This window comes from Kwoniella bestiolae, chromosome 1, assembly GCF_000512585.2.
Source record: "Kwoniella bestiolae CBS 10118 chromosome 1, complete sequence".
Taxonomy (NCBI): domain Eukaryota; kingdom Fungi; phylum Basidiomycota; class Tremellomycetes; order Tremellales; family Cryptococcaceae; genus Kwoniella; species Kwoniella bestiolae.
In genome coordinates, this window is record NC_089241.1 from 5756381 (window position 1) to 5769864 (window position 13484).

General features: G+C 47.5%; 4 protein-coding genes across 4 annotated transcripts; 1 reads left to right on the forward strand and 3 right to left on the reverse strand.

The window, feature by feature from the left end:
• Positions 1-63: 63 nt before the first annotated feature.
• Positions 64-1222, forward strand: I302_102161 (uncharacterized protein; the record flags this gene model as incomplete). The annotated part of the gene is made up of 5 exons (XM_065869430.1): positions 64-270; positions 383-591; positions 671-761; positions 859-954; positions 1016-1222. 5 exons carry the CDS (start codon positions 64-66, stop codon positions 1220-1222), a joined length of 810 nt encoding a protein of 269 aa, XP_065725502.1.
• Positions 1223-1348: 126 nt separating this feature from the next.
• Positions 1349-4744, reverse strand: I302_102162 (uncharacterized protein; the record flags this gene model as incomplete). Its single annotated transcript, XM_019187540.2, has 5 exons — positions 1349-2436; positions 2492-2683; positions 2741-2917; positions 2976-4117; positions 4224-4744. The coding sequence occupies 5 exons, from the start codon at positions 4742-4744 to the stop codon at positions 1349-1351; spliced, it is 3120 nt and encodes a 1039-aa protein (XP_019050418.2).
• A 782-nt stretch (positions 4745-5526) lies between these two features.
• On the reverse strand, positions 5527-10910 carry I302_102163 (uncharacterized protein; the record flags this gene model as incomplete). The annotated part of the gene is made up of 21 exons (XM_065869431.1): positions 5527-6452; positions 6537-6771; positions 6827-6852; positions 6911-6969; positions 7019-7033; positions 7094-7158; positions 7215-7298; positions 7357-7381; positions 7465-7655; positions 7719-7799; positions 7868-7952; positions 8004-8084; positions 8142-8151; positions 8206-8245; positions 8296-8362; positions 8421-8497; positions 8563-8620; positions 8698-8946; positions 9070-9473; positions 9536-10407; positions 10685-10910. 21 exons carry the CDS (start codon positions 10908-10910, stop codon positions 5527-5529), a joined length of 3876 nt encoding a protein of 1291 aa, XP_065725503.1.
• Positions 10911-11461: 551 nt separating this feature from the next.
• On the reverse strand, positions 11462-13385 carry I302_102164 (uncharacterized protein; the record flags this gene model as incomplete). Its single annotated transcript, XM_019187542.1, has 10 exons — positions 11462-11539; positions 11617-11644; positions 11741-11981; positions 12083-12153; positions 12223-12388; positions 12487-12592; positions 12652-12681; positions 12750-12885; positions 13010-13073; positions 13160-13385. 10 exons carry the CDS (start codon positions 13383-13385, stop codon positions 11462-11464), a joined length of 1146 nt encoding a protein of 381 aa, XP_019050420.1.
• Between the last annotated feature and the right edge of the window lie 99 nt (positions 13386-13484).

Sequence of the window (13484 nt, forward strand, 5' to 3'; positions counted from 1 at the left end):
TATCCCATCTCATCTGACTCTCCTCGCACAAGATAAGCATCTCAAAAAAACATAATCGCCACAATGTCCAAGAAGCCAACCACCCTCGAAGCCGCCGCCCTGACCAACTTCACACCCGCAGGCCAAGCAGCCCTATATCATATCCATCTAGCCCAGCAGGCCGAGAGGGATGAGCTGGCAGCCCTAGAAGAGGAGAAGAAGAAAGAGAAGAGATTGAGAGAGGAGATTAGGCCCGAGGAAGTCAGAGCTGGCGAGGTGGTTGATAAATGGGTGAGTTGGCTGCTTTACAATGCCATATACTGTAGTACTTGAATCATGAAACGGAGCTTGTTATGAGACGAAATCAGACCGGAGCTGATAGGAAGGTGGGTGGATATAATAGATAAAAGAATGGTGTCCACCGTTATATCAATTCCTCGACATTCCCGCCCCTCCCCATCTGACCATCGGGATCTTCGTCCTCCTCCATCTCGCATATTGGTATACCGTTCCATGGTATTTCCATTTCCTCCTTACATGGCCTGTGACGTATTTTATACCGCTGTATTGTACGTGGAAATCGATATACAAGAGTAGAGATAGGGTGTTATGGTGAGTTGATCGTGATACCATAACATCGTATCTTCATGGGCGAGGACATTCCACTGACAGTGATGAAATGACCCACAAGGCTATCATACTGGATTATATTGTCAGTCTTGGAGTACTTCGAGATCCTCCTATTTCGTGATCAAGCGAGGTCGTTGGTCTGGTGGCCCAAGGCGAGTCACTCCTTGATCTCACACGATTCTTCAGACTATATCGAGGGGATGTAAAGGGTGCAGCTAATGCTAGGCCGATCTACCCGGCTACTCATAGCTTAAAGCGATCTTCTGTCTCGTAATGTACTCAATCATAGATAACGAGATAATACTCGATTCGAGGGGTAAACCGAAAGACAAGAAACCGATTTATGTGAGATCATCTCAATCATCCTTATCAGATGGATTGCTGATACGAGGAGATCGGAATGTAGGGAGCGATCAAGCTTGTTGAAAAGTTCTTACCTAAGGAGAAACCCAAAGACGACAAGGAGAAAGGTAAAGCGAAAGAAAAAGAGCGAGAGAAGAGATCAAGTGGGGATAAGTCAAGGGAAAAGGAGAAAGATAAGAAATCGAGTAAAGAGAAGGACAAAAAATCCAAGGCCAAGGGAACAGAAAAAGATAAGAAGATATCCAAGTAACGCGCAATGTGTCGCACTACGAGTGAAATTTACATATAATATAAGATGCATCTCCGTGATTGACTGATAAATACTGCACAACCTCCAAGAAAGGGTCTGATACAATCCACTATACGACAAACCTCTCTACACAGTAAACTCTCTAACTCTCAGACTATCCGGTCCAGCCGATAATCTCTTCTGATCCCTTCCCTCTCTCTCTTCTTCTCCTTGTCCGCCCTCTCCCTTCGAGCCATCATCTTCACTATCCTTCCTCTTCAGTCCACTCCCACCTGCTCCGGGATTATTGAGTAGACTAGCGGACGCAGATCGCTTGTGACCCCCTGAGCTGGGATGTCGATCGACTACCGCAGCAGAAGAGAAGAACACCGGAGCACCCTTTCGAATTGCATTAACAGGATTCGGCGGTTCCACATGAGCGACTTTCGCCAGATTACCTTCACTTGCCGAGGAGTTGACGCTCAAGGCTGATCCGTCGGACGTCCTGGGCTTTTCTTGACGGAGCGGAGGGAACGGCGAGGAAGTACCCTGGAACCTATCTGCTATAGGTGTACTGAACAATTTTGATCTCTCGTCAACCGTTCCAGCGGGGTAATGTATCTCTTCGATCTTATCTGAAGAAGTCGGTACAGGAGTCTCAGGGATAGGTATGTCCGCAGCAGTCGAGTCGAAGAGCGATAAAGGCGCAGGAAGGGCTTTGGGTGTAGTATCCTCTGATCGAGATTGGGTAGGTTCGAAGGAAGGTAAGGGCGATGCAGGTGAGAGGGGTACTTCCACTCTGGGAGGTTCAGGACTGAGTATACTGTTTAATGTATCTACACTCTTCTGTCGTGAGAGGGATGTATGGCTTGATGAAGTAAACAGTTTCGTCAAGCTTGGTTTGGCAGGAATTCGAGGTCCTTTCTTTGATTTTACAGATCCAACAAATGAGGGAGGACCGTGATGTTCATCGGTGTGTTGAGATGCGGGTGTACCAGATCGATCGGTCAGAGGAGTCACAGGCGGTATCGACACATCACCGAAATCAATCAACGCTTCTGCTGTTTCTAGGGTCGAAGGCGATGGCGGTTCCGCAAAGAGGTCATCCTGTTTCTCTATCAGTTCGCTGAGTATACCACCTGGTATGTTGAGCGATGGTCCCAGAGATAACATGAGGGCGTTCTGAGTCATCCGGTTGGTAGAGGAATATCGAGGTATCAGGTCTAGAAGTTTGACTATGATAAATTGGTCAGTATTTGTGATGCTCCGTTTGTACAAATGGAAACTCACCCGTTTCAGCGAGCAGGAACCAATGAGCTTGCGGTAATTGTTGCAGCAACGACCTCAAGTCTTCCGGCTGATCAGAATGTCCATCTTCAGCGGCCATAGAATGGAAGGTCGCTCGATTGATAGCTTTCCCCTTGCCTTTCATGTATGAGTCGAAGCGGGGAGCGAGATTATGTGTAAGAAGTGGAGAAGGTACTGGGCAGAAAAGCTGATCAGCTATTCATCCTGAGTAGAAGAAGAGATTTAACTCACACTCTCTAAGATACGACTTGAACAGTCCCGCTACCGCATGAGGATCAACATCTCCAGGATGACATTTCGTCAAGTCTATATCCGCGCCCGAATCAAATTCCCTCCTCAACTTCGCAATATGACTGCTCCTTCCGCTTATCCTGAAAATTCCCTCTTCCTTAGGCCCCCATATTCGTACTACTCGCACCATCAGCTAAACCCCTATGTACACAGGATATGAATAGCAGAGACTCACAGTATTCCACCGAACGAATCACAACAGCAGGTAAGCATCTCCTCTTCCTCCTCTCATAATCGTCCATTCCACCTTCATCCATTTCATCCACTACACACCATTCCTTCCCAACTTCCACTACGTCCCTTCCAAATACCTTCCCAACTATCCCATCTCCCATACGCTTGATCGTATCAACCTCAAAAGTTGGACCATCAGCTGGCGGTGCATTACCATGCCCGAATTCATAATTATCCGATCTCGACCTATCTCTACTTCCTCCTCTATTGAGACCCGACCCCCACGAATTGGAGGGTTCAAATGACGATCCATTGTTTCTTCGGGACGATTGACCCAATGAAGACATTGAGCTTATACTTCCACCCACTCCTCTGGATCTCAATCCGGCCCAACCCTTCTGTACTGCCGAGCCAGCATGCCCCAACACCCTCTGAGCAGATGCGGGGAATCGCTGGGGTCCGAATCCCGATTGAGATTGACTCTGAGTCTGGATTGACGTTGATGATTCGGATCGCGAGAACCCTCCGCTCGACTGGGCAGCCGCAGCAGTCCACGCTGCGATCTTTCCCCTGATGTTTCCTATATTATCTCTAGGAGGTAAGGGTGGTGGGCCGCCAGAAGTTGATGGAGAGAACGCAGGTCGACCTTGCCCTTCGCCTAATCTACTTCTACTGGGTCCGGCAGCAGTTACATTGGCGTAGGAACTCTTGCGAGGGGGGAAGGGGGGAGGGGCCATTCCCATCCCTTCTTCAGGTAGGGACTGTGAGGTAGGTACTTCAGCATGTGATTCTAATCCTTTCCGAGGGGGTAAAGCAGGTGGTAGAGACGTTGAGGTGGGTAATGATCCGTCGTCTTTGGGAGGGGGTGTGCGCGATTTGGACCGCAATGCTGCGGTCCCACTGGCGCGTCTAAGCCAGGATGGTTTGGATTTCGTAGCTGGTTTGGGGTTAATGTCTGTTGTAGTGGTTGAGGTGTGCAGACTATCTACAGAATCGAACGCGGAGGGTGCCATTGATGTAGATGCTGCGGAGGGCGAGGGGACGGGCTTGGCGACTTCTGCATAGGATATAGTGAGGGACGAGGGGCGGAGGGAGGCTCGTTTGGCTAATAAGAATGAGGATACACCAGAGCGGGATGATTCGCTAGGGCGGTGAATTGACAAGAGCATCAGCCATCACCGAAAGACAGGCGAAAGTTCAGTTTGAGAGGAGAATGACAGGGGCAGTCTATGTTAATATTGCTACTCACCCAGTCTCAGGTAAATCCTTATCCAACATCTTCGGTGACCCCTTCTTCTCCTTCTCCTTCTCTTTTCCCTTCTTCCCCGAAAAAGAATCAGGACGTCTAGGTAATTCGGGAGGAGATATCTGCGGCTTGGTAGTAGGCGAAGGCGGAGGAGGTATCTTATCCGATCCATTCTGACTTTGTTCAGGCGGTATCTGTATCGTTGGTGTCTGATTCTGGGATTGTGATCTTGCATATTCCACCAAATTTAACGTTATAGTCTGTACCCCTCCCCCTCCTGCTCCTCCCGAACTGATTCGTTTGGTATCATCACCTATAGATACAGGACGTGACTTGTCTTTGTGTAAACTTGATCTATTCGAGGAAGATACCATCCCTCGTCTATGTTGATCATTCTCGTTGATCTCTGATAGGGGTCTACTATTGCTATTTGAGCTTGAGCGATTCTCTCGAAGTGTTGGTGCGTCCATATTTAGTGGTAATGGCGCGGTAGAAGATGATGATGGGGGAGATATCGTTGTCATTTTCGACTCTTTTTTATCGTCACCAGGTAGGGTAGGATATGAAAGGAGGTGATAGATATAAAGGAGGTATTGGTTGATTATAGGTTATGGTTGTTGATTCGGGTCCGAGTACGAGAAGAGGGACAGGTGAGGTGGGTCCGGTGACCTTTGTTTGGTGTTCGTGGTTTATATGTATATGTCCATCGGATTAGACTGTACCAAGAATGTTGATGTGATGCGGATCTATCTGTACACTAGACAGATTGTACGAGTATATTTGCTATGATAGGATATGATAGGAATGTTGACGTTGATGTTATGAGGATAGAATGGTACAGTGTAAGATGGGTTTACGTTAACCAGGCAGGGTACGCCGCGGTAGTATTGGTTGTTGTAGTCGAATAGAGTTTTGGTAAATACCCGTTCAGCCTCGGGCTCGCCAAGAGATATCTTCAGTTGTATACAGATAATATGTATATATGCTGATATCAAATACGTTACGCAAAGAGCGTGTGTCACCCATGTATAAAGGTTAGTTGACCTGATAGTGTCGTCGTCGGTTGAACGCGTGCCACCACCGCTGCGACGTATCCCGCTAACTACTCTCCCTGCGCTAAATGAGGTAGGGTAGGGTGGCAAAGTGGCATCTGTCTCACTCTCTCACTCTTTCCCTCCCTCTCTCTCTCTTTATCATCAAATCATCAGGTTCATGCCATTCAACCAATCTATCCGAACATGTATAGAGTATCATACAACACAGGCAAGCGAAACACCAAACATCCATCAAATCCTGAGATACCCAACTACACCTCATCCCGCTTAACTCCCAACCCAACAGGTTTCCTTGGTATAACAGGTTTCTTCTTCTCCGGTGATCCAGCTGCTAAACCATTCGCATTTCTCCCCTCTTTCTCCTCTGAACTCGTAGCCACAGTCGAGCTCAACCTCCTAGATTTAGGTGGAATAGCAGGTGAATCAGGTTTGACAGGGCTGACCAACCTATCCTGGGGCGATCCGTTTATATCCATCGACTTACTAGGTAGCGATACAGGCACACGAGTAATGGTCTTCGGCTTCGAAACAGGAGGTGTACTGGAAGTGGGAGGGTTCTCGAATCGAGCTCGAAGTTGATTCAACGATAACCCCTCTTGTACCTCTTTCTCTGCACCACCCACTCCCGGGGTAGATTTCGGTATCTCGCATCCAGAAGCTGATCTGAGTATGACTGGCGGTTTGACCTGTTCTGACGGCTTGACATCCAAAGTAGATTTCGGCGTAGGAACAGCTCTAGGCGGTAATGGTGGTTTACTCGAATTAGGCACAATGACGAAATCGCCCGTTGAAGAAGGTGTAAGGGAAGGTGAAGAATTGCTTCCTGTTCCATTGGCAATCATACCTCGAGAAGAGGACCTTGGTATGGGTGATCTTCTATCTGGACTCAAGGGGACGATGGAACTAGTTTGCATATTTGGTGGTAATCCTGGTGAGACACTGGGTCGGGTCGGTATGGCAGGAGCGGGTCGTCTAGCACTCTGCTTGAGGGAGGAAGAAGATGTGCTGGCTGATATGGCTCGGAGGGAGGAGGAAGCAGATTGGGGAATGGAGAGGGATTGCGAGTGGAGTCTTGCTGTTGCTGTTACGGGGGAATGAGTCTCCTTCATGGATGCGGCGGATGTAGGTCGAGGAGGGAGTCGAGGAGTAGGCGTACGGAGTGTGGGTGTGACCGAGACTAAAGCCAATGTTAGCGTTATGAGCGTCAAAGTTGCGCAAACATCATCATATCTCACACAGCCAAGCATGGTGTATTACTCACCTTTCGCTAGATCCGTGACCAGATCTTTCGGACCACCATGACCTCTGACCACATCCTCAACCTTCCCATCCATCGTCTTCTCTCCTCCACTGGTCAATATCGAATGCACTATCTCCTTTGATATAGCATCTTTTCTGGCATGATCAACCTCTCGAATAGTAGCGTCGAATACCGCATAGACAGGTCGATGGTCGGACGTCATGAGTTCCGCTCGATTGTAGTCCTTCAGGCGAAGCTATATCGATTGTCAGATCAGGTATAAAATCAGTCTTCTGGGAAGTATGACTCACCGCTGATCCCTTGAACAATACTCGATCTGTTATTATCGACTAGGTCAGCGATAGAGCCCATATACAAATTGCCTGTCAACTGACCCGTCCAAGCTGGTACCCTTTGTTTCTCGCTCGTATCATAATCATCCGTACCATTATCACTGTGCTATGTCAGCTATACATATCGTACCGCGATGTTGGTGTACGCACTATTTGTATGTCGGTCTAAATAACGTATCATTGTCAGCTTTGCCTCATGAGGTACATCAAGGGATCGAAGCTCACAAGAATGATATAGGTCCTTCATCATAACCTACAAAGGCTTCTCCAGCATCCATCGAGTTCAATAACTGTGCGTTTGCTTTTGGTAAGCCAAGAAGCAAGTTTCTCGTATCGTCAAGCTCACCTGATCAGCCGCCAGCAGCGCATCGAGATTCCCATCCTCTATAGCCTGTCTCACATCCATATTGGGCAGAGCAATTCGGTAGTTCTGTAGCACTCGTCAATCACCAGCTTCGACACTGCGGTACAAGTCTCTACCAACTCACGAGATCAGCCGACCAGATGATGATCCTAATGGTGCCTCATCAGCTTGATATCCTCCCAGAATCCACAACGAGCTCATACACACAGAGAGAAGAAGCTGTACAACTCACTCATGATCCTCCACCATCCTCCCCCTCCCAAACTTCATCCCCCCCGTCAGTGTCTTCCAATCCGCATTACGTTCATTCACATTAGTCTGTCCAGCAGTCAAGTGACTAGTGACAAAGCACACATCCGAATCGTAAAGCTGGAATCGAACAGCCACACCGCCCTTGTTCCCCGAAAGCCCAGATAATCCAGTCTGTTTGAATTGCTCATAAGCTTCTGAATCAACTGGACTTGAGCACGTTGTGGAGTAACCTGCCTTCTTGGTCGTACTTTCTACGTTCCTTATATGGGGTGCCAATGAGGATTTCACAATTATGATGAGAGCTGAACCGACGAGCTGAACATGGCAGTTCATTTAGCTCAACTCAAAGAGACTCTTTGGAGGGTACGAGCGGAAGAGCTTACTTGTTCGCTTCGGAACAGGAGATAGTCCGATTTCTTGCGTTGGCGCATATCGAACGTATCCATTATGAATTTCTCCCATACTCGTCTAAATACGATCAAGTCAGCTCAATGTTCCACTCCGCAGGTCCCAGCTCACTTCTTTGCTGGATCCGTCTGCAATATCTGACCTGCTGTAAGTTCAACAATTTCTTGAAAGGCGATCATGTAGATATCGGGTCTGTATGATCATCAGTACGCATATTTAGTGATCGACTAAAGTTGCCTTCAAACTTACTCCGATGTATCTGAGTGATATGCCGATGTCAGCTACTGGCAGTATACACGCTGAATCAACTTACTCGGAGGGAACAACCAAGTATCCAAAGCCTCGTCCGGAGCCTGCTCAAATCAGCTTGCAATTCACAAAAGTCCGGTAGGGCCCATCTTACCTTTCCGTTGAGATTCCAAGTACCCGAGAAGATCGATAAGACTTTCGTGCGGGAGTATTCGTTCACCCTTTATGCGATGTTCAATCAGTACACCCGGCCGAGCAGAGCTACAGACAACTGCTCACCTAGCTGTCAAAGCTGCTTGCACTGAATCGCTTATCGGATCAAATAGTATCACAGGTCTTTGACCAGACATCATTCCCTGTTGTCGCACAGTCCAGCGTCAGCTGTGGTTGATAGAGGACTAATGATCGCGATCCAGCTTACCAGTAACATGTCAATAGCGTTCTGCTTCCCTTTATCCTGGAAATTATTGATATATGCTCTACAACAAATGATATTCTTCAGCTCATCTCCATTGGGGTCTCGTCCGAGCTGATCTGGTTGGCTGGACAAGCTTACCTTCCAACCGATTTGGTAGCATCACTCAACAATCCAGCAAACGTCTTCTTCCCACTCCTCGTAGCAGAGGTATTTAGCGCACCAGTACCGGCATATATCTTACTCAATCTGTCTCCATTATCTGCCCAGAGTTCCCGATGAGCCGACCAGAGTGTCTGAGATGATTGTAAGGGTGATCCGATGGAATTGAGGAATCGTGATAGGGTAAGTGAGGATATGACATCCTGGACGTAGTTTGTCCTATCAAGGCTATACAAAGGATTAGCCCAATCATCTTATAATGAAGAAGCACCATCCTTGGTCCGATTCGTCATCTAGGAAAGAGTAAGGGAGATGAAAGATATATGGGGACAAGCTAGATAGTCAACATACCAATCCAGACAATTCACCCTAAACACCCCATCCTGCTTCTCAATGACCTGCCCATCCCCACAATCAATCGCTGTCCACCCAAATCTCTCCATAGAATCTACCACCTCATTCAGCCTCATCGAGAAATCATATTTCACCATCTCGTGTCCACCCATTTTGACTGCATAGTGAAAGTCGTACGGTGTTAGATCGATTGTACCTCTCGTCCGATCATCTACGGTATCATGTTTCTCGGGGTTAGATTCGAGAGTATGGTTTAGAGATTCAAGATGATGCGAGTAGGCGGAAGATAACATCGATTCGGCATCCTTCTGACCTAGGAGGTTGATAGCGTGTATTGAATGGTACTGTTCCATCAGTTCGAGGAAATGCTTGTCAAATGCTGGTTGGGTAGCTTGAGGGGGCTAATTCATAAATCGCAAAGATCAGCATCAATTCTAAATTGTGAAAGGAAAGCACTACTCACCCTAGTCAACTCGACCTTCTGCTGTAGGGTACCCAAGCCCTGACTGGGCTGTTCCCAGAACAACGGTACACTCCCTCTGACCTGCGTATAGCTCATAATGGTACTTTCCGTCGCTAGAACCAACTCCGTCTCGACAAAATTCGCTACCTGGCCATTATCGTCTATCCCCCTCGTTCTGAATCTCGCTCCTGCTCTCTTCCAACTTAATCTACTTATCAGACCTAGAGTGGCTACTTCGTGTCTGCCACTCTGCGAGGAGAACCCAGTAGATATAGGCAAAGAGTTGATGAATCCCTGTATAATCGGAATTAACAACGACTGAGCGTTCAGTTCCCTTCTCTGATCCGGCGATAAATTGCTTCTAAAATTTAAGAATGGTTGGAGTAGACTTGAATTCCATATGAACCTCTCATCGTAATTCTCTAACGGATGATCCCTCCCACTGCCCGTCCCATGGGTTTTCTCAGATAGTATCCAATTACTCTCATCAAGCCTCGAAGAGATATCCCAAGAAACGTCATCGGCATAGAAGAACGACCCAGACTCCAAATACTTTTTCATCCCATTACATGGATTCTCCAACCCCATCTGCTGAGCCTGAGACATCGTGGCTCCTCCTGATGTATACCCGCCCGAGGGTCCAGACGGTATGGGATCGTCGTAGTCGAAATCTTCATATCCCAGGGATTGTTGTTGAGCAGAGGCAGCTGCTGAGAGTAGGTCGGGTGAGTCCCAGAATGAGGAGGTGAGGGAATGGAATTCTACGCCGATGACTTTTTGCGGTTTGATGGATGATGAGGAGGGGAGCAAGGAGGGTAGCGAGGTTGAGTGGGAAACTAGGAGGAGGAATATCTCGGGGATGGGTGATCGGTCTGTGGTGAGGGTGTATGAATTAGCTTGAGTTTCTGTGTTTCTCCACAGACTGAGACCGTGGTATCCAGTGAGTAGCTCTGAGACGTGATAAGGTGACGCTTCCTCCATTTTGAGACCGAACTTTAGAACCAGAATATCACTTCCTCAAATTCAGATACATATCCCGCAATATACCTCTTCCAATCCACCTTCACAACACCAACCCCCCAACCCACATCCAACACACCCTCCTCATCACCATCACCACCAAATCCACACCCAGACTCAGACACTCACCACTCGGCACACTAGTAACCCCCAGCACACCCTCCACCGACCTCCCCCTACAAGCCTTTACCAACCCCCTCGTATCTACCTCTTCTATAGGCAGGAACTCAGCGACCACGACGCTCTTGGATGCCTTCGATTCAGACGCATCGGGCTGTCGGAAGATGAGGGCGTGTGTTTCGGTCAGGAGGAAGAATGCTCGTGGGCTTGGGCGGAGGTAGAGGGTTGCTGGCATTGTTTTGGTCGTTATGTTCGTTGGAGAGTACGTGGAGATTTTGATTGTTGGATTGAAGAAAGAATGATTAATCTGATTCCTCGCTGGAGTGTCAGGATGGGATTGCCTACTCTATACAACCGATTGAGTCGGAGTAGCAGTGCACAAAGGTTATCTCGAGAGAAGACAGGAAGACAAGAAGATAAGATGAGAGATAGGATGAGAGATAGGATGATGATGATGATCCTTTCACCGAGTTACTTTATGTAACCAGGTTGGACCGCTAACGCCAACCGGGGCACCGGGCGTAAACAACAACTGCGCCGTACAGTAAAGAGGAAATACGTATACATAAGAGATGCTGTGTATGCATGATACTACCACTACTATTCAAATTCACTTCGATATGATGATGTCAACGATCCAAATATGGACTACAAAGATATATGTGTGTGTGTGTGTGTTGTGTTGATATAATAAGCCTGAATAACCCTATAAATGATGCGATTTCTTCTACTCTTCCTTCAATGGCAAACACCGAATGTACAGATCTTCCTTCTATGCTACCCGGTCTATTCTTCTCCCAACGCCGCTAATAGATCTCGTACAGTCTCGAATGTGTAGAATGATACAGCTATAGATGGTGTCACCTAATACCGCCGCAAAGAAATCAGTTTCTAGCACTCTTTGGTAAGAATTATGTCTCATAGCTAGAAAGGAAACTCACTTTGATAAGATTGGGTACTAGACCTCGACTAGGTAGGACAATAATATGTTAGCCTTTCGTTCGTTCGTCCTGTCAAAGAGGTTTGGGTGCCGAGGGGTTATGTATAAAGAGAGAAAACACCCACTACATCCCCTTCCAGAACCCTTCATTCCGTATTATCCACTTTATAACGTCAATCGCACCATTACACTGAGGTGACATACTAGATAAGCCGGCAACTTGTAATTTCCTCCGTAGGACGTCGAAGGGATGGGTGAATATCAGGGAGGTGGCTCCTGCTAGCGCTCCGCATGATAATTTACGAAGGATGAGTTCGGGTTCGGACGTTGATGGTGAGAGGGATGAGGGGAGGATGATTGATTTTACTATGCAAATAAACGAGATTTTAATCTCAGCACCTATGACCCCACTAATGATAGAGTATACTAGAGCAAGAGGGTCAACAGAATGGAGTCGCAGAACCCACATGATTCGTATATATAGAAATTCAGTGAAACATAAGGCGCCACTCCAACAGCCGTAGCCCAACATCCTCGACTATATAGCGAGAAAAGCCTCGTGAGCTTATTGTCCAGCATACGAGAGGAGGGGACGATGACAGCTCACTATAACCCCCTTATACCGCCTTCTGTCTTATACACTTTCTTGGTCATCCCCACCATCCCCAATTTAGCATCTTCAGCTGTAAATCCCCCCGAGGTCGATTTGATCGCCATTCCAGAGGTGGCTACTGATAATCTTGCTCTGACCAAGTCGAGAGGGTATGTAGCGGCTAAAGAAATGAAACGGGAATCAGAGAAGATTGTCTCTGGCTTACAAGCCTGCATCATGAGATACGAGGCAAGTGGACGATCGAGATGTCACACTCACCAACAGCAAGTATCCCAGCTCCAGCACCAGCTGTCAACCTCAACGGCGTAGACAAAACCTCCTCCCCAGACCATGTCCCCAATACGCTCTTGAACGCGCCGTATGACTACGAAAAGTGTATTAGCCAAAATATATTGAGACAAGGATAGGTGATGGGCAGCTTACAGTAAATTGTAAAGCAGAGTATGGTAATATCTACGACACGTATGGTTCAGTAAGTCATCCTGATGTACCTATAAAAGCAGATTGGAGATCAAGCTCACCCGTACTACATTTATTCCATTTCCTTTCATGAACCCCCTCCAACCTTCGTTCTTCCACATCCTCGTTAGACTCTCCCATACTCCGCCGTACGCTTGTCCGGAGCTGCCATGGGAGGATGCACTAGCCTGGACTTGTCTGAACGGTTCACCGACATATATCAGTACACCATTCTCTGCCAAGAAGGGTAGTCATACAGCGGGTGGACATTGCATCCTGACATTCTAAGTTTCGTAATCTGAGGTCACACGACCCCACTTACAAGATGATCTTCAACCTCTCCAAGGGCGACACGACCGTCCGGCTCGCTGCTCCTGCTAATCCGCCTACAAACGATGAAGAACCATAAGTATCACTTAAGATGTGTGATCTGTGATATTCCGAGGCGGGTGAAAGCAGAACCAAAACCCACCAGCAATGAACGTATTGATAACAGCCGAATTATCCACCATGATATCCTTCCACCTTCTCTCTACACTCTGATTCCCCTGATCGTGATCCAGCTCTTCCTCTGCTATCTCGAATGTCGATGTACCCGCTCCAACAGCTATATCTGCATCTGTACTTGTGTGTTGTCTATGATAGTAGTGGTGATGAGGGGTATCCGATGGTGTAGGGTGTAGTTTGAAAGATGGCATAGAGGGGACATGTCCCTGGGGTTAGGCGGGGTGGTGACTATGATATGTATGGTGTGATGTATATACAGGACGATGATCTTGACTGACTAGTAATGAGAC